Raw genomic sequence first — 25704 nt, forward strand, 5'->3', positions numbered from 1 at the left:
AAATCTGCAGTTCTTCAGATCTGCCTTCTGTGCTGCCCCCTGCCAACCCTCAGCCGCTGCCGACCGCCACTACTTAACGCCAGTTTGTCCCAAAACCCTTCAAGAATTTACTTTAGGGCTTCCCTGGTGGCGCAGTGGTTGAGAGTCCGCCTGCCGATGCAGGGGACACGGGTTCGTGCCCCGGTCTGGGAGATCCCACCTGCCGCGGAGCGGCTGGGCCCGTGAGCCATGGCCGCTGAGCCTGCGCGTCCGGAGCCTGTGCTCCGCAACGGGAGAGGCCGCAACAGTGAGAGGCCCGCGTACTGAAAAAAAAAAAGAATTTACTTTAAGCAAGATTTCATGCTAGATGTTGGAAACAGATGCCAGACTGAGTCGTGATGCACGGGGGAGGAGCGAGCACAAGCAACTCAGACGACACAGCGGGGCACCTGGCATGGCTGGGTGGGTATCAGCAGGCTTCCCGGGAGTGGGACGGAGCTGCTGATGGCAGGGTGAGGAGAAACAGGCCAGGTGGAAAGGGGAGGAAGCTTGATCCAAAAGCAGAGGGCGTAGCTTGTGCTCAGGTACGGAGAGGAAGGTGCGTCTTCTTGTGGAGAACTGCTACGAGTGGGGAGCTGCTCTGCAGGGCACCTGTGCTGAAATGGGGGCAAGATGGGGAGACTCCGCTAAAAAGGGCCACGTGCTTCCTGTACAGGGCTTTGAATCTTATCCTGAAGGCTGTGGGAACCTCCCAAGAGCGTATGTCTCCACATCGCCACTGCTGTCCGCAAGCTGTTACCTCCTGAACTCTCTTGTAAACCTCCTGCTGCCCCTCCACCTATCCCCTTCCTTGACTCTCCAGACATCCTGGTCATTCACCCTTTATTAAAAGCTTGAGCCACCTGCTCACAGCTTTCCTCTCCTGGATGACATGAGTGACCATTACATACGTGGCCTCACCATGCACGATGCAGTGACCTCCACCCCTCCCCCGCCTCTGCCCTCTCCTCCTGCGGCTGAACCTTGGCCCTGCCATCTCCCAGGATTTCTCTGTCTCTGGAATTCCATCTCTGGGATTCCCTTCCTGCTCAGAACCTCCTGTTCTTCCAGCTCTTTCTCTCTTTTGCTCCCACCACACTTGTGTTCAGACCTCATTAAGATCTCTGGTTTCTCTTCATTTGCTCTCCCATCTTTTGGTCCCCTCCAGCCTTCACTCATTTCCTAAGCCAGCCAAGATCCACGACACTCTCTCCAAATGCAGTTTTACCAAAACCTCCCACACCTCTTCGTTGTCCCCCCAGGAAAAGCCAGCGGCTGCTCCCACGCATGCCAGCTCCAGCTCTCAGCCCCCCACCCCACCTCCAGTCACCATCATGAGAGGATCAAGGTTTCCAACCTCAGCAGAGCCTTCCCTGCTGCCTGTCTTTGGGTGTCCCGTTCGGGTTTCTGTCCCGTTACCCCTAACAGCGATGTCAAACCTTCCGCCCTCCAGGGTCCCCTCCCCCACTCCCCACGGAGAAACGTGTCTGCTTCTGAGGAAGGAATTAAAGCAGAAACCTCCAAAAAGAGACATCGTCAAGTGCCCGAGCCCCACGCCTACTCATGTGCCTACGCCCAGGCCACCTCTGTTCTCGTCGTTCCAGTTATAGGGGACTGATGCCCCTCCTTCTGTGTAAAGTGAATTCCACCTGAGCCCAGGACCCCGCTCTGGGCAGCCTCAGTAAAGACCTTGTCCGCTTATTGTCCATCCTCTCCTGGATCTTAAACCTCTGCATGCCACTGGCTCTTTCCTGTCAGCATCTCAATGTACTAGAGTCCCATTCATTTGAAGAAAAAACAAAGACTGTCTAACTTCCTCCAGGAAATGCAGTCTTCTTTCCATCATGGCCAAGCTTCTTTAAAAAGTCGATTACGATCCCTGCCTCCAATTTCTCACCTCCTAGTAACCATTCACTCCTCAACCCACAGCAATGCCACTTCCTTTCCTGCTAAAGTTTCTGCTACTGCCCGGCGACCCGCTGGTCCTGATGGGCTTGGTGTCCACCTCCTTTGATACTGTGAGCCTGTCCCTCCTTGAGAGTCTCTTGTCTCTTGTGTTCTCCAACCACTGCCCTCACTCCTGTTCTACCCCTGTCAATTCCTGTTCAGTGTCCCTGAGCGCAGGTGGGAAGAAACACTTAAGCATGTTAGGGGACTGAGAAAAAGCAAAGTGGGCACAGGAGAAGGGGCAGGATGAAGAGGGGGATGAAGTTGGTACAGATGGAGGCATGGCTTCAAGCAGGAAAAGCAACACTTGAACCACCTGTGAGGCCGAGGAAAGGAGGTGAAGAGGCAAAGTGTGAGAGAGGTCCTGCCTGTAGGCCTCAATTTGCTCTAAAATGTAGGAGGTTAGAGTATCTGCTGTTTACTAAAAACACTAATTCAAAAAGATACGTGAAGCCCAGTATTCATGGCAGCATTATTTACCATAGCCGAGATATGGGAGCAACCTAACGGACCATCAGGAGATGAATGGATAGAGAAGATGTGGTACATAGATATGACGGAATATACTCAGCCATAAAAAAGAATGAGATTTTGCCATTCGCAGCAACATGGATGGGCTTGGAGGGCATTATGCTAAATGAAGTAAATCAGACAGAGAAAGACAAATACTGCACGATATCATTTATATGTAGAATCTAAAAAATACAACAAACGAGTGAATATAACCTAAAAAAAGAGCAGACTCAGATATGGAGAGCAAACTAGTGATTACCAGTGGGGAGGGGGAAGGGGCAATATACAGGTGGAGGAGTGGGAGGTACAAACTGTTGGGTGTAAGATAGGCTCAAGGGGCTTCCCTGGTGGCGCAGTGGTTGAGATGCAGGGGACGCGGGTTCATGCCCCAGTCCAGGAAGATCCCACATGCTGCGGAGCGGCTGGGCCTGTGAGCCATGGCCACTGAGCCTGTGTGTCCGGAGCCTGTGCTCCGCAACGGGAGAGGCCACAACAGTGAGAGACCCATGTACCGCAAAAAAAAAAAAAAAAAAAAAAGGAAAAAAAGTTAGGCTCAAGGATGTATTATAGAGCATGGGGAATATAGACAGTAGTTTGTAATAACTGTAAATGGCGTGTAACCTTTAAAAATTATCTAAAATTTTTTAAAAACTTTTTAAACCGTGTAGTATTGGCAGAAAAACGAGTATCTGCTATATGGGTTTGCAGGAGTTGAACCTTGAAGAGAGAGGTAAAGATAGAGGATAATCCTGGGTGTAGATGGAGCGTGTGCTGACCAAGGACAGATGAAGGGCCTGTCGAGGAGAAGCACAGGTGGGATCTATGCTGAGGCTGGACCCACTCAGCAGGGTCTCTGGTGGTTTCCATCAGCACTTGGCTGCCCCAGCGAAGGAGTAAAAAGCAGCCAGGGAGGATCCCACCAGGGTTTGGTTCTTCTGGGCCAGTGAAGCAAAAGGCTAGAAAGGCCAGGGATTCAAGGATGCTGATGAAAGACGCGTCCAGGGCATCAACTAGTGAACCCAACCGTAGGGAAGGGGTAGACAGCGGCAAGCTGGTAACCTGGGGGAAATCGGAAGAAGCAAGAGACCGGCTGTCTCTGGGGGCAGAAGAGCAGGTGCAGTGGCAGTAAGGCAGTGTGAGCTAGAGAGCAGGGGAGTGTGAGGCTGGGGGAGAGAAATAACAAATCGTGGCCCAAATCCAGGTTTGTGTTCTTGTTTTTGATTTGTATTGTGGAAGTTTCAAATATGCATAGAAGTAGAGCCAATGGTCTAATGAATCCCTCAATACCCATCTCATAGCCTCAACAAGTACTAACATTTTGCCCACCTTATATCACTTTTGGGGATGGGGGAGAGGGAGGCTGTAGTATATTAAAGCAAATCCTAGTTTCCGTGTTATTTCACCTATAAATACTTCAGTAGGTTTAATTCAGGTTTTTAACCTGAGAAAAGTTCACTGAAATAAGAGTTTGGATAAAGGATAATGATAATAATAATTATTATTCACTGAGTGTTTAGTATATGTCAGGTATTTTACATAAGTTATTTAATTCTTCCAAAACCCTGTGAGGTCAGTATTATTATCATTCCCATCTTATGCATGAGGAATGAAGCTACACAAAGCTACGAGATTTGCCTGAAATCACTCAGCTAGTAAATGGAGTTTCTGGGGATTAAACCTCAGTCTCTCTGACTGCAGTGTCTTTCCCTCAAGTTCAGCCAGCACTCTGCTGCATGTTTTGGGGGCTAAGGGGCCAGAAATTAGGAAAGTGGGTGCTTTCAGTAGATCTCCTAGGATTGTAATTCCAGGCAAGGTAAAAATAATGGCTATAATTTATGTGCCAAAATATTCAATGACTGTTAGGCGAGAGAGGTGCCGATGGAAAGGCTGGTGATGGCTAAAATAGGAAGAGGGAGAGAGAACTGCACAGCCGAGCCTCCGAAACCCAGGAGTTTTTGCATGAGGGTGAAGAGGGATGGTCTCCTAGGGGGCAGGTCAAAAGCCAGCATCCTCTCCTGACATCAGTGGGGGGTGACAGGAGAAGTAACCCCAACGGAAAAGAGGAGTAACTTCAGAGGAGAACCCACGTACAGTACAGGGGAGAGGGTGAGGGATCATCGACAATGGGATGCGGGGCCCAGGGTGCAGAGTGACAACGGCCGAGAGAGAGAAGTCGGTGGTGGGAGGGGCCCAAGAGGAGCAGAGCGGCAAGTGGGGGACAGAGGGACAGGACTGGATGCTGTCTTTTCAGGCAAAGTGAGATGGACATCAAAGCAATTGTCTAGTTCCACGTACTCAACGTGCAGTCCATGGACCGGTGCCGGTCTGCACTCCGTTACCAGCCCGCAGTGAGCTGGGTACAGAAATCGAGAGGAAGCAGCAGTTTAGAAATGTACATCGAAGGCTTCCCTGGTGGCGCAGTGGTTGAGAGTCCGCCTGCCGATGCAGGGGACACGGGTTCGTGCCCCAGTCCGGGAGGATCCCACATGCCGCGGAGCGGCTGGGCCCGTGAGCCATGGCCGCTGAGCCTGCGTGTCTGGAGCCTGTGCTCCGCAACGGGAGAGGCCACAACAGTGAGAGGCCCGCGTACGGCAAAAAAAAAAAAAAAAAAAAAAAAAGAAATGTACATCGAAATTTAACGTGGCCACATCTTCCACAGCCCATTTTTCCCTTGTATTTTACGACAGTATTGATCCATGACAGATTAGAAATTTCTTAAAAATGATCCTTCCCCACAGGTCGTCTCAGAAGTACTGGCCTGTGTTGCCTTACCTATTATGATGTGTTTGCTCTCATTTTTCCATCTTGTTTAATCAAGGCCACTGGACACTTTAGTGCACTGGAGGCAGCTTCTGTAATCTTCCCTATAGTCTTAAAGGAAACAACAGCTGAAATGAAATTGGAGGAGGTAGCACTGACCACTTTTGCTACAAGATCCCTTTAGAAAGAAAATGAAGTTTTTGTGCTTAATCACGTTTAACAGTTACTGAATCCAGTTTTCCAAATTCTCAGGAAAAGCTTTCCCAGAATTCCAAGATTGGGGATGTCACTGTGGCCTTTCTAGGGAAAGAGACTTTATTTTCAGACTTTACTCTTTGTTTGAAGGTTACCACAAGTTTTAAAAGTAGTTGAACTCAGTCTAGACAGCAGATTTTGGTAGTTGCTGAGGAGCTGGATCGGTGCTAATCTAAGAAATGTATTCTTCATTTTTATTTCCGTTTATTACTACCACGCTTTAATTGCAGTTAAATGTCTTTTATGGCTCTCTTGGGTGTAAAACACTTCTCTCTTAGCTGGTGGGTTAGCCAGGGGAGACCGTATTTGTATGCACCCTGCAAGCAGATGGCATTCAGGCATGAAGTGTTATCAAAAGAAGAAAAATGCTTCTTGTGGCGTGAACAATAGCCGGGCTTCTCGGCGCAGGCCACGGCCGAGCGCTCGGGGCCACACCAGCAGCGCCCACCCATGTGGGAGACCCCAGGCCCGGGGCCGTGTCCTCTGCTGCTGCACACCCCCGCAACTGCCTCTTTATGTCACAAGTGATGTCCTTCTGCAACCTGCTGCCACAGTCACCAGGCAATCAATTCTTCCGATAAAAGATCGGTTGTCAAACCCCAGAAACTCATTTTCCACATGGCAACCAGAGTGAGCTTTTTGAAAAGCACATCTGATAGCATCACCCCAAGCTGACCTGACCTCTCCCAACCCCACCCCACTTGAAACAATTCAGTGCTTCCCAGGGCCTTTAAGATAAGGGCCTTACACAACTTCACAGGCCCTACCTGTGCAAGGGCCACCCCGCTCGGCCTTGTCATTCCTTTGATGGCAGCCTGGCCTGCACTCTCGCACTGCCCAGCCCCAGGCTCGTCCACGGCCTCAGCGAGGCAACACCAATGCCCCTTCGAGCCCCCCTGAGCCGGGAGTTCTCCCCTTAGCCAGCAGCACCGAATCCATCCACTCCTTCCTGGCATTTGTCACGTCTGTAAGTTTACATTTATTTGTGTGTATCCTATGAAAGTCTGGTTCTTCAACAGACTGGAGCTCCAGAGGGCAGAGACTCTGCCGAATTTTCTTGAGACTGTATTTCCAGGAACTAAAGGAGCTCTGAGCACACAGCTACTACTGCAGAAGTGAGGGTTGAAAGCAGAAAGTTTTTCAAAATTAAATCCAAACGGGCACTCAAGGCTTTGGCAACTTGTGGACCGTCCTCAAGAGCCATGATGTCATGAGCTGTATCCTTGCCAAGGCTCCAATGTGAAGCTCTAGCGAGGGACCCAGCAGCTGCTCTTCCCCGCGCCAGTGTTACCACCTCTTACTCTTGTGAAGTTTGTGTCTTTATGAAAAATAACACCACTAGCACAAGCCACCCTACCCTACCCCCGCAAAAAAAGAAAAGTAGGGCTTCCCTGGTGGCGCAGTGGTTGAGAGTCCGCATGCCGATGCAGGGGACACGGGTTCGTGATCCGGTCCGGGAAGATCCCACATGCCGCGGAGCGGCTGGGCCCGTGAGCCATGGCCGCTGAGACTGCGCGTCCGGAGCCTGTGCTCTGCAACGGGAGAGGCCACAACAGCGAGAGGCCCGCGTACCGCAAAAAAAAAAAAAAAAAAGAAAAGAAAAGTAACAACTGCTAGTGTTGGTGCTGAATAGGAAGAGCAAGTGAAGTAACCTAACACTTTCCTCTTTGCTGTGGGGTTATGTGCTATGGGCGTGTTCATGAACTTGAAGGTTAATAATAGCTAACATCCACGGAACCCTTACTGTAGTGAGGCTGTGTGCTTGTGCTTGCATACGTTTTCTCATTTAACCTTCTCAACAGATCTATTTTTATCTTCCTCTTTCTAATAAAGAAACAGAGAGTCTGAGATGTTAAGTAATTTACCCAAGGTCACACAGCTAGTAATGGCAGAGTGGATTTGAAGCCACATGATCTAACTCATTCCAAAGTCTGTGCTCTTCACCATTACCATTACTGCCTCTCCCAGAGAGGCCCAGGACACCTCTTTAGCAGATATGTAGGGAGTCTGTCCTCAAAGACTAAATGCTATCTGTTCATCGAGCAACAGATGTCTCTTAGTCTATTACTTTGGGTTTGAATTATGGTTTAACTAAAAACAGCTAAACAGCCTACCTTTAGCTTCTTCCCTTTCCATTACATTTTCCATTTTGACCCTTCTCTAAAATACAGATTGATCATCTGTCTCTCCGCCAGTTTCATGAAGGTTCAATGGCTTCCCTCTGCTTACAACAATACGACAAGCCACTTAGCCTGGCACATGAGGCCCCATGAACTGGCCCAGGCTCTGTGTTCTCATCTCCCATCCTTCAAATAGGACTCCTAAGTGGATTACAAGGCAAGGACTTGCCTAATTCCTTGCCTGAAATGTGATTCTCCCTTCTTGAAATCCTATTCATCCATCGAAGCCAGGTCAGCCTCAGGGGCAAATCACATATAGAGTAACAATGAATATTACTATTTTTTAAAAAAAATTCTAAATGTTATTAAGTCCCATATTACTCAACTAAGTCTGAGAGAAAAGATTAATTGAAAAAGGTCTCAACCTTTTGTAAACACGTGATTAGTAAGGTTTTCAACAGTAGATTCAAATTCAGTTTCAAATTAGGAGAGAATAGGTAGTATCACCTCCAGTGTTTTTTTTTTTCCAGCCTCAACAACTCTAAATCTACCAGAAGGCCTTTGTAGCGATTCTCTCAAAGTGTAACAAATTCTACTTTGTGTATCATCTATTTGTGTTTAATTATAAGGATTTGAATTTACAGCACCAGTGAATCAGTAATTAGATAGTACTGTACCAAAAGAAATTAAAGATAAAAACAAAAACACAGCTCAGCACAAGGCCATACCATCCGGTAATGTTTCATGTAGCAGGATAAAAATACTTCCTGAGAAATACAAGTTAATTGAATCATTAGCAATGTATTCCTTTGATTTGTTGTTATTGGTAATAAACTCCAATGCCAATGGGAAACTTAAAGGTAATCCAAATTCAGAAACACTCTGATTATACTAATGTTTATTCCCCTTTCTACTCTTTTTTTTTTTTTTTGCTGTACGCGGGCCTCTCACTGTTGCGGCCTCTCCCGTTGTGGAGCACAGGCTCTGGACGCGCAGGCTCAGTGGCCATGGCTCACGGGCCCAGCCGCTCCGCAGCATGTGGGATCTTCCCGGACCGGGGCACGAACCCGTGTCCCCTGCATCGGCAGGCGGACTCTCAACCACTGCGCCACCAGGGAAGCCCTCCCCTTTCTACTCTTCATCAGAAATACGCTCTATGACAGGCAATAATTATTTTGAAACGTCAGCTTTTGGAAATGCGAAATAAAAATGCATATTTTGTAATGCTATGTGCTCTATTGATCTCCATATTTAAAGAACACACAAATCAGCTTTTAAGTTAATTATCAGTGAGTCTAAAACAAAATGTGCATGTTAGATGGGAAAAATCAAAAAAGCTACAGAGCAGATTGAGGAAGGAAAAATGAAGGTCCCTGAAACCAAGAGAGGAAAACCATGACTGCATAGCAGGTCCCATTAGGGATCGGGGCAGGTGGCAAGGGGACCTTCTCCCTACAGAGTCATGCCATTTCCCTGTGCCAGGCTCATGGGCCTCTTTCCCAGGTTCTTACACCTTTTGTTAACAAAAGAGAAGGAGAAGACTGGCAGTGGGAAAGAGAAGTCAGCAGCTCCTGTAATTCAGTCTTTGAAGAGATGGCAGCACAGCCTGTTCAGGTGCGCCCCCCCCCCCCCGCCAGCCTGGAGTGATCCTGACAGCTGGGCTCTGGGCCGGTGGCCGGTCAGAGGAGCCCCACCATCTACAGAACAGTCTCTGTAGCAAGCCTTTCTCCTTCAAGGCCCCCAAGTAACTCAGTCCCCCTGTGACCATGACTACATGGGAAGGTTGAGCCATAAAACACTCCAAGTTACCTTAAGGTGCTTTAAGTTCTTTCCCTGGCTGTTTCAGGAGCCCTCATTTCTGGGGGCAGGGGGGAAATGGCATCACTTTTACTCCCAAGTCCAAGGATCTTATAAATTGTGGATACTGTAAAATCCTTTCATGGTATGCCAAATGAGTGACTAGTTTCTTCCCTAAGTGTATGCAACTGTCTTGAAAACTTCTGTGTGATAAATTTCATTGTGTGCTCCCAAGCTCGCTTTCTAGAAGTATTTTTCTCTGAAACAAGTAATTTGTCTTTTGATGGATCCGTTGGCCAAGAGAGAGCATAAGTTACTTTGAGAAGAACTCTAGAAGAAAATTTCAAAGATTCCCATCTTTGGTACCTTAGATTGAAAGAGTATGCTTTGCTTAGTAATTCAGCACCTTGGTGAACATCAGAGAGCCAAACTGTAATCATTCTTGTAACTTCATGTTGAAATTAATCCAACCCACCTAAACTGGGAACCATTTGATTTTTCTCCGATTCAGGAATCTCTTTTCCCATTGTTGTTGTGACGCAATGCCATAAGTTTCTCTGAGGGTTCATCGCTTTTACAAATTGTACAGCACACCTGTGAATGAAAGCCACATTTGTCAAAGTGTCAATTCCTTTGTCGATATGCCTCATTAATCCTCTGGGGCTTCTTCAACTGTTCCCTTATTCGAAATGTTCATCTCTCAGGAAATGGTACAATTTATCTGATGTCAAGGTACCGCATACATTTTTGCCTCTTGATATTAACTTCTTTACTGAAATCAACTTCAGCTGGCTTCAGTTCACTGTGATCATTATCTGATGAACCTTTATTCGGGGTTAACTGGCCAAGATTAATGATCCAGAGTAACCTCTTCTTCTCAGCGGCTCTTCACTTTAACCACACGGTGACTACCCCCTGACCTAGCCTTTCTTTAGTAGAGTGTTGTGAAGCAGAGCACTGGAGTTTATACACCCCTAACTGCGTTTTCCTCCACTCTCTCCATCTCGGTAAATGGCTCTAGTTAATGCTCAAGCCAAAGACCTGGGTGCCTGCCCTTCTTCTCAGCCCGCACACCAAGTACAGCAGCCGGTCCTGCCAGACCACCTGCTACTGCCCCCAACCTAGTCCCTGCCACTGTTTCCTCTTGTCTGGACTCCTAGCAATCATGTCCTAACTGGCCTCCCTGCTTCTATTCTGCCTTCCCTAAAATCTGCTCTCCGTGTAGCAGCTTGGGTCAAGAACTTAAAAATATTAATCATTTTATGTCACTAGACCTGATTCAAGCCTTCTAGGGACTTCCTGTTGCACCTGGAATAAAACCGAAACACCTTCCATGGCCACACGACCCCACAAGACCAGCTTGGCACCACTCTCTCCTTCTCACACCAGTGGGTCTCTCTTGAGATATCCGGTGCTGATTTCTGCTGCCTCGCCTTCACACAGCTGTCTCTGCTGCTTGGGGTCCATTTCCCCTTCCCCTCCTCCCTTCACACTTCACCTCAGACATCACCTTCTCGGAGAACCTTTCCTGACCCCAATAAGTGCAGCTGCCCACAGCCGTCGTCATGTCAAAATGTCTGTGCCCTACATAGCACTTGTCACTATCAGAAATTATTCTGTTCCTTTTTGGTTGTTTACTGATCACTGTGTCTCTTCCCACCAGCCTTGTGTGTGGTTTACCATGCATCACCTATGCCTAGAAGTGCCTAGCCCGGTACTGTACTCTCAGTAAACACCTGTTAGATGAATGACCAGTGAATGAAACCATCACTTCCTAATACTGTAGGATTTTTTTAATAAATCAGATTTTTTAAATTTAATTTAATTTTTTTTTTTTGCCACGCCGCGCAGCATGTGGGATCTTAGTTCCCTGACCAGGGATTGCGCCTGCGCCCCTTGCGGTGGAAGCGCAGAGTCTTAACCGCGGGACCGCCACGGAAGTCCCCTGATACTATATGATTTTGACTTATGGAGTTCGGCTTCCTTACCTGTACAGTAAAACTAACAAAACACTGGGTTTTCATTGGGACAAGCTAAAGGAGTAAATGTGTATGGTAGCCTGTGGTCCTTGGCGTAGTAGGTGCAGAATGAGCACAGTTAACAACGCCCCTCCCTGTTTTCCAGGAAATCCTCAGAGGAACTGGACATGGACAAGGTGACAGCAGCGATGGTACTAACCAGCTTGTCCACCAGCCCTTTGGTTCGGAGCCCTCCTGTGCGGCAGAACGGTGAGGCTGGGGTATGGGGCACAGGGAGGACCCTCTGACCCCGAGAGCAGAGCTTCTCTTTGAGGGGTCTCATTCCCGCCACACGCAGTGAACAATTAACGCTCACCCGTCCGTAGGAAGTGAGGAGAAATGCGGAAGAAGTGGACCCCAGAGCTATCAGCCTCCTCTCGGTCATCCCAAAGACCCCACTGCATCTCGTTCATGCGTCCATCCTTTCACTACCCATTTATTGATCGCCATCACCTTTCCAGAACACGTCTTTGAGAACCTGTGTTCCTTTTCCCCCCAGGTAAATGGAGACTGGTCTAATGAAGTTACTTCCCCAGCTTTTTTTGTCTGTTTGGTTGGAGAGGGAGTTGGACCAAAGAGCTCTGAAGATTAAATATTTTGAAAAAGCATTATCCTAGGCTTCTTAATCTGTTCTTTCATTCAGTATATATTTATTAGGTACCATAATAGATGGTTTGAATACATCACTGAAACAGTGTCCATACTCCCAGGTAGTGTACAGTCTCTTTGCAGGGGTGGGGGGGGGCAGGAAAGATGATCACAGCTGTATTAATGGCTAGCATTTATTGAGCACTTACTATGTGCCAAGTACTAAGTTTGCTTTATCTCATGTAATTCTCACAACAGTTCTATGAGATGTTATCACTGTTTTACAGATGAGTGAACTGAGGCACTTGGGGATTAATTAACTTGTAAAGAGCAGAGCTGAAATTCTATTCTATCTTCCTGATTCCAGATCTCCTTAGTCATGATATAATATTGACTTGCATAATTCAATATGATGAATCAGGAGGGCAGTAGGAGATGAAGTTGGAGAGCCTGGCAGGAAATCAGGGGGCCATGTATGCCTGGTTATGAGTTTGGACATAGAGGCTATAGGAGAGCTATTAAATGATTTAGGCACTGGAAAGTTATAACTGGATTTACAGGGCAAAACAAAAAATAAACAAGAAAATCACATGTGGGTGTCCTGAATCTTGGTGGTCACAGTGTGGATACATATAGGGCATAACTGAGAAATGTGAAAAAGGCAGAATCAACAGGAGTTGGTGATGGACAGAGAGGATGAAGGAGGGGGAGTGATAAGGGTGACTTCTGTGAAGTTGCTGTGCTTCCGCAAGGAAGCGCATTCCCTGAGATGGGGAACAAAGGCAGAAGAAGACACCTGTTAGTGAATGTTTGGAGCAAGAAGTGGGGTTGCTGAAGAAGATGATAGGTCCAGCTTGAAACACGTTTAGTGCGGAGTACCTGAGGATCATTCATTCAAGAGGCAGCATCTGATGGGGATCTGGGCGCAGCCTGGGAGAGAGGTCTGGGCTGATGTGGAATTGGAAGGCAACATTTTGAAGCCATGAGCACAGATGAAATGACTCTGAGAGGGTTGTAGAGAAGTGGAGGGAGAAGAGAAGGTGGCTAAGAGGGAAGTCGTGAGCCTTCTCATCATGGAAGGAAAAGAACCCAGGGAGAGGCGGAGGGAGGGGTAACTGGAGAAGCAGAGATTAGGAGAGTGTGACTTCCTGAAAGTCAAGGGAAAAGCTTGTTTCAGGGAGCAACCTCTGATGCTTCAGAAGGTCAAGCATGAGAAGGACTCAGTTCTGCCTCACAAAGAATTTTGTGGCTTTGGCAAGAGCATTCACAGTGGATGGCCCATGGCAGAAGCCATATTGCACTCCAGTGAATGTAATGTACTGAGACCACCGGATGGAACTTAACTGTCAGGGAAGACCTTCTCTCAAAGACCAGCCTAGTCAATGATGAGCTAGCGCTAGGGTTCACCCGTAATCTGGTTGTAAGCAAGAGGTGTTAAAATAAATTTGTGGAACGTCCACTGAATCCTCACCAAAACTTACTCCAATCCATTTGTAAGTGGGAAGAATGGTCAAGATACTGGGAATTCAGATGAATACCAGAAATCAGGAGGGCCCACCGTCATTATTCACCTCAAGCTGGGGTGATGTCACCTCCTCACACAGAGTAGACACCGTGCTCTTGAGATGAGCAAGATTTCTCCTGATGTCCCTCTCAGCGTGGCAGAGCTGCTAAAGAAAGATGATAGGAAAAGCAAAAGTGAAGTCATCCCCAAAACCTATTCTAGGAAAAAGGAATTACAGAATTTCACGGAATCCTCAGGGGAAAACAGTAATTTTGATGTAATCGTTCTTTTTACCATTGAATATTTTTAATTTGAGAACATTTTTAATATTTCTTTGTATTGAAATGTTAGAATCAAAATAAACCTTTTGCTTCTTCAATACAAACTTTTCTTAGCATAGTTATAAAGAAAGTGTTCATTATGACTTAAAAAATAACTATCCAAATAGTAATCCCAGATTTCTGATATCTCTCATTTATTCTGCAAAGGGGAGGAAATTCTTAAAAAGGGGAAGCAATTTATGATAATGAAGGCTTTTTTTTTTTTTAGAAATAAAAATTATCTCCAGAATGATTGTATATCAGTGAATTTTTGGAAACTGTTGTGATCCTTTGCTGTGCTGGAAAAGGATCATTTTGTTAGGATGTAGGTCGGCAAAGAGGGTGAGATTCAGCAAAATGCCTGTCTGCATTTTTAGCAAACACATGTTTAAGATAAGGAGACACTGCTCCCTGAAAAATATTATGAATTGGTTCTGACTTTTTTCTGAAGAATTTTCTGAAAAATATATTTCTAGATTCCATTGTCCTTCTGATTAAATAGTGTTTGTTTTTTAAATATTTATTTGGCTGCATCGGGTCTTAGTTGTGGCACTTGGGATCTTCAGTTCGGCACGCGGGATATTTCGTTGCAGCGCATGGACGCAGTAGTTGTGGCACGTGGGCTCTCTAGTTGTGGTGCGCGGGCTTCAGAGCGCGTGGGCTCAGTAGTTGCAGCATGCGGGCTAGTTGCCCCATGGCACGTGGGATCTTAGTTCCCCAACCAGGGATTGAATCCGAGTCCCTTGCATTGGAAGGCGGATTCTTAAGCCCTGGACCACCAGGGAGGTCCCTAAATAGTGTTTCTAAAGGAAATGTCATTCACGGGTAAACAAACAAATGAACTTTTGGCATTGGCATGAAGCAGTGTAACCACACTGTAACAATTGTTGGTTCTCAAAATAATTTCAGTTCCTCATACTTGACATGATTACAGATCTTGCACTATGCACTTGTTTTATTTACAAGTGCATGCTGTGATATATTTGTAAGCCTCCTGGGCCTGCCACGTGAGTTGGTCACACCAGGTAGTATTACCTAAGGCCTTACACTGGGCTCCTCTTGAATTCATGTTGTATTGAATGGAGCTATCAGAGGCAACTTGGGTCCAGGGAGTATATCAGTCTCTGTGGAGACTACAGGGACTGAGATGCTGATTTGGTTTTGTTGCTGCTGTCAAGGTGTGAGCCTGCATAAATGACCATGTAATTCTGTTAGAGCCTGGCTTTAAGGAGATGGTCAACTTACTTCTGCTATTCAACTTAAAACTTCATTCATCTAACTGAAATTTTTGCTTGATATAAGTTGTGGAATATTCTGGAAGCCTATAATTAGGTGAAGGTAGTTGAGAAATTTTTCCATGAATGCTAGTCTGCTATTTGTCTTCTCTTCATTACTAATTACACAGATGTTAACAGCATTTTTTTAATGAGTCATTTTGGGATTTTTTTCCTCCTTGGAGTTAAAATATAGTTTAATATATTCAAAATGTGCATTAATATGGAGAAGAAATTATCCAAAAAGAAAGTCAAATTTATACAAATGCTAATTAAGATTGGGCATTTTGAAAAGTAAAGCACATCTTCTGTGATTAAAATAGCCCCCTGAAGACATTAAACTGAGCAAAGATCTCTCTATATTAGCAAGCATTTCATCATGTTTTCCCCCACAAGTGGAAAGGTAAAATTCAACACCAGTCTTATCAGTAATTATTACCAATAACTTCTTTTACGATATCAACTTTGCCAGAGAGAAGGGAGGATGCTCACAACACAGGGCCTGCATGCCCTGAAGGAGAAAGAAGGCCAACTGGTATACCAAGGTTTGGGGCCCTGGCCCGTCCAAGTTATATACTAATCATGGTGAAATGGCAAATCACTTAAATTCCTGGTGACTCAGCGTCCTTGTCTGTAAAAGGGGCATGATAATCCTTACCCTGAAAGATATTGTGAGAATGCAGGAGATTGTGTGAATAAGCTTTGTAAGATGTAAAACACACACCAAATGTAAGGCACGATTATTTCTTAGAAAAAGCAGGATGGTAAATGGCTTTAGGTAACTAATCAGAAATTCGTTCTCTTAGGTTCTTAAATCTTAGACTAACTCTTTCTAAAAATGTATTCCAAGAATCACAGTCCTGTAAGAAATTCCTTTTAAAGTGTTAAAATGTGGAGGTGTGGCGTGTGGGGAAATACCGCAAATGACTTCTCCCTTAGGGATACAGTCCATAAACGCCGGTCTTCCCAAACTTACGGAACCAGAACATCTTTTTTTCCCCTCGTTTTTATGTAATCTCCACTCTCATCCGAAAGAACTAGTGTTGCACAAAGCAACACCCATCAGAAAACTCTTAGAGAAACCTGTTATCGTGTGGCTAAAATAAATGTTTATAAATTATAATGGGTTTTTTTTTTTTTTGGAAGTATAAATAGAGTAAAACATACATGCACAGCTGTTGCAAATTGCCAAGTGGGCTGCAGGTGCCTTCACCGTCATGGAATCGGGCCCCCGTTTCCCCTCTTACCCATGCATGGGCTCCCCGGGGTCCGGGACTGGGTACTGACGCTGTGCTTGTGTGAACGGACAGAGGGCCTGAGCGGATCGTGGAAGGAGGGAGGCGGCGTGCCTTCCAGCACGAGCAGCAGCGGCTACTGGAGCTGGAGCGCCCCCAGCGACCAGTCCAACCCGTCCACGCCGTCGCCGCCGCTGTCCGCCGACAGCTTCAAGCCCTTCCGCAGCCCCGCGCCCCCGGACGATGGCATCGACGAGGCGGAGGCCAGCAACCTTCTCTTTGACGAGCCCATTCCCAGGAAACGAAAGGTTGGTTTCGGGTTTCAGTTGCGGGACGGTGCTTTCCCTCCGCCCGCTAAGGGCGGGTTTGATCCTGGGGTGGCGATTTTGGTACTTCTCCAACCCACGCCCCTTCCTCTCTTCCCCTCTAATGTTCTTGAAGTTTCAAAATAAATTAAGGGTCGTGGCTAAAGACAGATAGAAACGACTAAAATATTAATATGTTTCTTCCAAGGACGCATTCCCCCCATCCCATCCCCATGCTCTCCCCTGGTTGTAAGTTGCTGCACTGGTTAAGAGTTAACATCAGATTACCTGGGACTTACCAGTATTTGGAAGTCAGAAAATTGGACTTCAGGCTTGGTTTGGTAATTAACTCACTCTCTTCCTGGCACTTAACTTCTTCATCTGTAAAATAAAATTAATATGTTTTTCTCTTTTCCGCTTCACTGAGCCCTGAAGCGTTGTTGGAAAGAATATTTTGCATCTTATTTTTATAAAACCAGGTGTGAAATATACATGAAAGCTAACATATAAACGTAGGTAGTATATAAGTAATATACCCCAAATTATACATTTATTAAATTAGAAGTGAAAAAGGAGGTCTAATTAATTGATTTAATAAATTAACTGATTACACTTTTATTTAATCCTCACAGCAGTCCTGTACGGTAAGTATTATTTTCCTGTCTTGAGAGGAGGAGATTGAGGACCAGGGAGATTATACGTTTAAGTCTCTCTTGTCCTGCAGGTTAGGAAGGGCCAGAGCCGCCATTCCAACCAGGTCTGCCTTAAGCGAAAACTCATATTCTTTTCATTCTCTTCACATACATTTAAATCATTATGTTCACTCACAATTTTAAAAAGCATTTCTGTTTCATTGAATAAAGAAGTTCTACTGCTCTATCTAGAAAACATTTTAACAATATTTTTTAAATCTCCGTGTAAATATGAAACTGTTATTATCTATTACTCTTTTAATTTGCAATTGGCAGCTTCATTATTAATGACTATTCACAAACAAAAATCCAAACAAAACCCCGAGGACTGCAGTGCAACCTTTTTTTCCCCCAGTTCATTTCAAAGAGAAAAACAAAGAGATGGCACTGATCCAACACCGTCCCTCCCTGCGTCTCTCTTAGCATCACGCAGCATGTGTAGCAGGGGAGGTGGTGAACGCACTCTCTCTGCCCAGAGAACAGGGCATTAATGTAGTCTGCTATCCTTCCCGGAGGCAGTGGCATGAAGAGTTGCTGTTTTACACTCCAGTCCGTTGGGCAGGGGGCCTGGAGTTGTTCCGGCATCCCGTGGGTCCCCACAGACACTGCGTCTTCGCTTGACTAGACGGGGAGAGAGGCTAGCACTTTTATCAGTGGGAACCCATAGGCGAGACGGCTGCGTGGACCTGGAGTCTTGTTGTGTTGCTTCAGGCTGCACAGACTTTCTCTCTGGGGCCTTCAGAGTGTGTGGCCTTGGCTCTCAGCAAGCGTGGCCCAGCCTTGTGGCAAGGACTCACAGCACAGGGAACCCCCAATGCTTGGAAGATGCGCTGCTGAAGGCCCATCACAGCCTTTCCTTTCTACTCTAGCCACGAGCCAACATTCATACTCTTGCACCGCAATTAGGTTGCATTAGTCAGACTCGTATTTAAGGTCTGTAGGCTTCAACTCAATTAGGGGATAGTCAAGTCACCAAGGGAAAAGACAAAAAAAAAAATCATTACCTAGTGGCATTTATTTGAAGGGCACAGACCCACTCTGCAGGAGTCGGGATAGCAGGGATACATGAACGAGTGAAAACCAAGTTCCTCCTTTCTTTACGACTTCTCCCTCTGGATTTCCGCCCCCCACCCCCACCCCGTAATACCAACAGGATGAAGCTAATAGACTCTAATTTTTAACGAGAGGATTTTACATAGACCAAGCCGTTTCCTTTTTTTTATATATATATATATACAGCAGGTTCTTATTAGTCATCAGTTTTATACACAGCAGTGTATACATGTCAATCCCAATTGCCCAATTCATCACACCCGCCCCCCTGCCGCTTTAGTCGTTGCCTTTTGAACTTAATGGTACTTTGAATAGTGAGCGTAACAGGAAAGTAGGATGGTTGCAATTCATTTTTTTAATGTGTTAAGTGAACCAATATTTATTGAGCACCCAGCAAGCACAGTGCTCAATGCCCTGAGATTAAGGCATAGCCCCTTCCTTCAAGGTTGAAAGTTGGGTGGGTGGACACTAATGTGTAAAGAGGCAATAATAATTATGAGTGATAAATGCTGTGCTCACGATGTGGTAGAAACACAGTAACTGTAATGCAGCTATTTTAGAGTTTTAAAAATTATATTTCACAAGATTTCTGAGAGTTAATTGTGTAATCCATTAGGCAATATGTTCTAGTTGGTGAAACTTTCTGAATTCATTTTATTTTCCTCTTCATTCCCTCAGATTCATAATATCCATTTGAGACCATGGGCAGTTGTGATGGTCACGTATCCTGTGGGGATTGTTTGAGAACCTTCTAGATCAGTATTTTCCAAACTGCAGGTCTCAATCCACTAGTGGGTTGTGAATCGGTTTAATGAGCCGTGAACAGCACATCTTTAATGAATAGGACAGAATAGGGTGCAACGTACATAATCAGGATAAGTACTGTTTCTTGACGCTTTGGTTCAGTTGTACACTTACATGTCTACTGTACAAAATGTATCTCTTACTGTGGCTCCTGGTCAAAAAAGTTTGGAAGCCCCTGTTCCTTATTATAAAGAGGGAACCTAGGGCTTCCCTGGTGGCGCAGTGGTTGAGAGTCCGCCTGCCGATGCAGGGGACGCGGGTTCGTGCCCCCGTCCGGGAAGATCCCACATGCCGCGGAGCGGCTGGGCCCGTGAGCCATGGCCGCTGAGCCTGCGCGTCCGGAGCCTGTGCTCCGCAACGGGAGAGGCCACAACAGTGAGAGGCCCGCGTACCGCAAAAAATAAAAAAAAGAGGGAACATATAAGTGGTAAATGAAGGAGCCCTGATCGGAAATCCAAAGATCCACATTCTCAACTCAACTTTGCTACCCTGAGAACTTAAGGAAAACACTTCGTCCCTCTCATCATCAGCTTCTTAATCTGTCAAACAGGCAAACAGGCATTATCAAACCTCTCTCAAGACAATCACGAAGATTAAGTGTGACCAACCATAAGTAGAAAGGGCTTACAAGCCCTAAAACCCCATGTACTGGAAGGAATGTAGCAACTTTGTAATGGACATTTTAGGACCCCGGAACAAAGGGGGAGGAGGCATACCCTATACTGATTATGAAGCAATGACCCTCATCTTCCTCCACATTATAGAAACTCCTTATCGCTTTTCCTCACTGTCACCTCTTACGTGATCCGTGTTCCACTTGTGTAAAGAGGAAGAGAGACCCGTTGCCTAGACAAGGCGTTATCTCCTACTCTCAGTAGTAAGCAAGCACCAATTGCTGACAATAACTACATTTGCATATTTTGTTACAGTTTACAAAATGCTTTTAAGCGCAGCGTGTCATTTAATCATCACAAAAATCCTTGGCCTAGTCATATCCCTATTGTGCAGAAGAGTCTCGCTGAGGTTATGTGATTTGCCCCAAATCCTGTATCTTAAATGTGTTGGAAATACGATCAGTTTCGCTGAAAGAGCAAAGATGAAACTCTTGAGGCAAATTAATTGAAGGAATCCACATTTCCCCCTGCCGCCCAGAAGAAAACAACATGGAAAGAAAACAGACCCAGCTACAGCCAACATTACATGGCAGGGCGGGAGCGGGGTGCAAAAGGTTCGCAAAGAAATTGAAGACAGAGAGAGGCACTCCAGGCTGTCTGGTGGGGGCGCGACTTCCCGCAGGAAGCGCCCATCGCTCTTAACAGGCCCTTCAGCCAAGGTGCGTGGGGTGCGAGGAGGGGAAATGAAAGGCTTCTTTCTCCCGGCTTTGGAGATCAGCCAGTCAACTGCGTCAAGCCCCGTTCTAGAAGAATTTTTCCTCTGGAATTTCAGACTGACAGTACTTCGAGGCTGCTCGGAGAAAAGCCTGGTAGTATGAGCCAGGATTCTGGGACTACGGGGAAGGTGCAGTTCCCATCATGACCACAAGGTGGTGCAATGGCCCTAAATACAGCCGCTCCAGGCGTCTGGGAGGAAACAATTCTCTGGAAGGCCAAGAGTTAACCATCAATTCCTGACGACCTCTGGAAAAATCAAGAGGGGCTGATAGCTAATTACTAACGTGCTTCTTTCCATGTCAGATTCCTAATTCAGTCAGATTTTGGATTTGTCCATTGCTAAACAGGATAAAACAGTTCGGGCTCTGGAATTAGCACCCCAGCTGCCGTACTCGTGTGACCTTAGCAAATCCCTTGACCTCTCTAAGCCTCAGTTTCCTCATCTGTACAATATGGAGAATGATAGCACCATATTGATCATGTTGTTGTGAGGACTGTGTGAGCAGTAAATGCCGGCTGCTAATATTTTGCTTTCCTTTTTACCCGTTTGACAACAGACCGAATGGAATTTGAGAACTGTGGGTGTGGAGAGAGAAGGCTGCCTGCCTCCGTCCTCCATCCTGACCCATCCTGACCAGGTCAGGGCCGCTGCAGCCCTTCGGCCATCTCAGCCACCTTGGGCTTATTTAGGGTTAATGGAAGGGGCCAGACTACGTCAGGTGAGGGGTGAAGGAAGCAATGACAGTGGCAGAAATCGGGGCCCTGTGAGGAAATATGACTCAGGACCCTGCATTTCAGAACATCAGCACAAATCAAAAGCAATCACAAAATTCCAGCCTTTGTCATTTTCATTTATTTCACTGGTGTCTTGACCATGAACCACTTTACCTGTGGACTGGAGAGAATCTCGAGTCAGAGAAAAAACAGCTCAGTTCACATAAGCTGCTTCGGTCACAGTTGTACAGTAGTAAACAGTAAACAGTAGAATTAATCATTTGCTCCATCTACGTGTTCCGTCTTTCAGAATCAGAGAGCAGCGAATCACTTTAAATTGTGAATGACTGCTCCGGAAAGAAAACAGACCCTCAAGGCCCTCACGAATACACCTGTTGCCAGTCTGCATGGACTTAATTCCTAACCCACTAATTTTGAGCAGAGAGGTGCCTTCTGTGAGAAGAACTGCTGCTCCAGAAATAGACCCGTCTGTTAGAACTGCTGGGGAGGGTGGTGCTAAGAAAAGCAGCTCAGGGTCCCACTGTACGGGGTTTCACGGTGATGACACAGCATTGCCAGCCAGAGCCCGGGAGCTGATTAACCTCAGGGAGGATCAGGGTAAAGAAGAGAGATCTAGGCAATTTAATGACAGCATCTTAGAATAGTCTGCCGGGCAGTGTGTGGTCCAGGAGCTCGAAGGACTTCAGAAATCATCGAGCCCAGGCTCAACCTTTCCAAGTTACAGGACCGCTTGATCATGTCTGGAAATGTACAGATGTCCCCAAAGGCGAGATGCACTTTTAGAAATCACTGATCGAGAAAATATATAATGACTAGGGATTTCTATTAATTCAGGAATACTTTTGATGTGGTTTTAGAAATCGTTTTAAATCTACTCTATATTTGGGTATCATTTCCACGTGATAAAATGAACTCGCTTTAAATGTATATAGTTCAGTGAGTTTTGACTAATGTCTCCACCTGAGTAACCACCACTGTGATCCAGGCCAGCAATCCTTGTGTTGTCCTCTGCAGTCAGATGCCACCCCCCACCCCAGACAGGCAGCCACTGCCCTGACTTCTGTCACTAGAGATTAATTTTGCCTGTTGAAAATGGAATCATACGGTGTGCACTTTTTGGTGTACAGAATACCAGATGTTGGCAACAGGAACCCTCATTCATTGCTCTTGAGAATGTAAAATGGTACAACCACTTTGTAAAGCAGTCTGGCATTTTCTTATAAAGGTAAATATAAAAATAAATACATAAATAAATAAATTTTTAAAAAGGTAAATATATATTCACCATATGACCCAGTAATTCCACTCTTAGATATTTACCTAAGAGATAAGAAAGGATGTCCACAAAAACACTTGTAGACAAATTTCATAGCAGTTTTATTCATTGCCACCCCAAACTGGAAACCTGTGGTACGTTATAAAATGGAATACTACACCACGATAAAAGGCAACTAATGACTGACATAAGGAGCAGTGGGTGAATCTCAAAAAAAATTAAGCTAAGGTATAGAAGCCAGGTACAAGGGGATACATTCTGTTATTATTCCATTTACAAAACTCTTTTTGTTATTTTTAAATTTTATTACCACAGAATCTATAAATGGCACATACAGGTGAGAGATGTTTGATCCCTGCTTGGTATACATTGGAATTTACCCACACACCTCACAGATCCAAAATCACTAATCTTGTTCAGTCCTCTTGTTTTACGAATAAAGAAAGTCCCAAGGTGGTGAGGTGACATGTATAAGGCTGCTCTCCCAGTAAAGAAAAGAATTGGAATCCCTACAACTTCTAACAGTTACTGGTTTTTTTTAGGACAGCATTTATCAGCCTTTGGAACCTGCTGAAGGTCTGAGTAGACGTGTTGGTTCTGAAAGAGCCGTTGCAGCCTCTGCCAGGGGCGTGGCTTCCCATAAGTCAGGCTGAGGAAGCATGTGTGAGGCAGCACACTCACCTGTGCAGAATAATTGGACCCTCTTCTCTCTGGGAAGCCTGGATGCATGAGTGTCCACCCCTCGCCCATCCCAACACACACACACACACACACACACACACACACCAATTGCCAAATAAAACATACATCAGGGGCTTCCTTGGTGGCGCAGTGGTTGAGAGTCCGCCTGCCGATGCAGGGGACACGGGTTCGTGCCCCGGTCCGGGAAGATTCCACATGCCGCGGAGCGGCTGGGCCCGTGAGCCATGGCCGCTGAGCCTGTGCGTCCAGAGCCTGTGCTCCACAGCGGGAGAGGCCATAACAGTGAGAGGCCCGCGTACAGGAAAAAAAAAAAAAAAACACATCAGGATCTTCTCAGTTGCCTTAGAAAAGGCAACTTGACGTTAACTCCAGGCAGCTGTCTGGTAAACTGGTCATGTGATGCTCAAAGCCATGCTTATGTACCTCCTGGAATATAGCTATAATTGAACTTATCCCTGGACTTGTCATATAATACTCCAAAATCCAGCTGTGTTTGCACTCTTGGAACTGAAGGTGACCTTCAGCAGTCATCTTGTCAGTCCTGTGTACCAGTCTGGGTTCTATCAGGAAAATAGAAACTACTCCACGTACCCTGAGTACGAAATAATTCAAAACCAGCATGGATGTTTGCCATGGAAAGGGAAGCAGAGAGAAGATGAAGAAGGAAGCCTTGGTCAAAGATCTTTCTTGGCCAAAGAAGGAAACCTAGAGCCCCAAAGCAGTCGGTATGAGAGACATTCTGGAAGCTGCTGCAAAAGTGATGAGTCCCCAGGAAGTTCTTTCCAACCGTCGTAGCCCACGAGGCCAAAGTTGGGTGGTTCTAAAGAGCTTTCCTGGGTGATGCTGTGAATATCACATTGGGCATGTGTGAGATTCCGTGAGTCTGCTTGTCAACTGCCAGGAACTTCAGCTTAATCAGGCAGATGTGTGGAGGACCCTAGCACGCTGTGCTTCCCAACCGACAGTGACCCCTCTCTCCCTCGGACATCCCAGCTTTGTGAACGTCTGTTCGAGCTGAGAGGAGAAGCCAGGACTGAAGCACAGAGGGGCACGTTCAGACTTGGAGGCTGCAGCTCCCCCGGCAGCTTTGCTTGGTTTGGCTCTTTGGGCAAGCTTGGATCCATGTGGCACTCTGGGTGTTTATTTAGCTATTTTCTCCCTGTTCTCCTCCTCCCGTGGCTGGCTTTCCTTTAGCATAACAGTGAGTAGTCTGTAGACAAAGGCTTTGTCTCCATTGGATGTAGTCAGGGGACTTTGAAAAGTACTTAAGCACTGTTTAAGGGGCCTCTGGTTCCACCCAGAACATTCTTCACCTAGGTAGAGAGAAGTCGCTTGATTTCATTAAAGTCAAGGTGCTCATGCTAGTATACTTTCATTCTCCAAAAATGAATCAAGCAAGTGTTACAGGGTGACTTTCATTTTAAATTTAAAATAGGGTCATTTTTATGTTTGCAAATTAATGTCAAAATAAGATACCCTTCCCCAATATTTCTACCGTGCAATTTCTACCACGTAATTATTTGTATTACATACCCTCCCAAATATATAATGTTGTTTATATTCTTTTATAACCTACTTTTTGCCCGTTTCAATCAAGGTCCTGGGGGAAGCTGGTGGTGTTCTCAAGTGGGGTGATTGAGAAGAGTTTAATGAAGAGGCTCTTTATAAAGGTGTCGAGAGGGCTAGAAGGAATCAGAAGGGACGGTGTGGTGCCCCACGGGCAAAGGAGAAAAGCAGGGAGGAAGCAAAGTTGATCATTTTTCTTCATTTCCATTACCTACTTTTCTTTGGGCAACAGATTTCTTTGGAGCCCTTAGCAGGGGCCCAAAAAAGTATGGGCGTAATTGAGGAGATGACACACAAACACTTGCAATTGGTAGGTCTCCAAATTCCAAGGGATTTAGAGAGGATGTTGGCCCAGCTTCATCGTATTTTGGGAATTCAATACCTCTATACCAGCTGTTTCCTCCTAACTAAGGAAAGGAGTTATACCAATGACATTTATTTTTCTATAATCAGTACCAAGCTTTAGTAATCAATTCAAGAAGCAAATGCTTGACGTATTATTGCAAAGACTAGGAACAGAATGTTACACATAATGCTCGTTATGGCACAGAAATACCACTGTGATTGTCAGTTCCTAAAACGATCAGCAGTGTGACCCTTTACAAAATTCCGAAGATGTAGAATGAATTTGGTTCTATATGTTGTGTAATACTATTATATTCATTTCCAAAGACTTTATCTAACTGACTAATTGGTAGGAATCATCAGGTGATACTGGATAAGTCACATATCCCTTCTTACACCACTTTCTTCTGTTTGTGCTGGTAATACCACACTGTCTGGATTACTACCACTTTCCCCACCCTCTCTCTCTCTGGCTGCTCTTTCATC

At 45.7% G+C, this 25704-nt stretch overlaps 1 protein-coding gene across 1 annotated transcript in view; it reads left to right on the forward strand.

Annotated features, from left to right (window-relative positions):
* The window catches only part of ZNF704 (zinc finger protein 704), a 207001-nt gene that overhangs the window by 157989 nt on the left and 23308 nt on the right, over window positions 1–25704 (forward strand). Inside the window, exons 3-4 of the mRNA XM_082675153.1 lie at window positions 11535–11638; window positions 16425–16657. Coding sequence (XP_082531279.1) covers window positions 11535–11638; window positions 16425–16657 — 337 coding nt within the window. The remainder of the gene's footprint in view (window positions 1–11534; window positions 11639–16424; window positions 16658–25704) is intronic.

The sequence above is a fragment of the Grampus griseus genome, assembly GCF_964374135.1.
Source record: "Grampus griseus genome assembly, chromosome: 17".
Classification (NCBI taxonomy): Eukaryota; Metazoa; Chordata; class Mammalia; order Artiodactyla; family Delphinidae; genus Grampus; species Grampus griseus.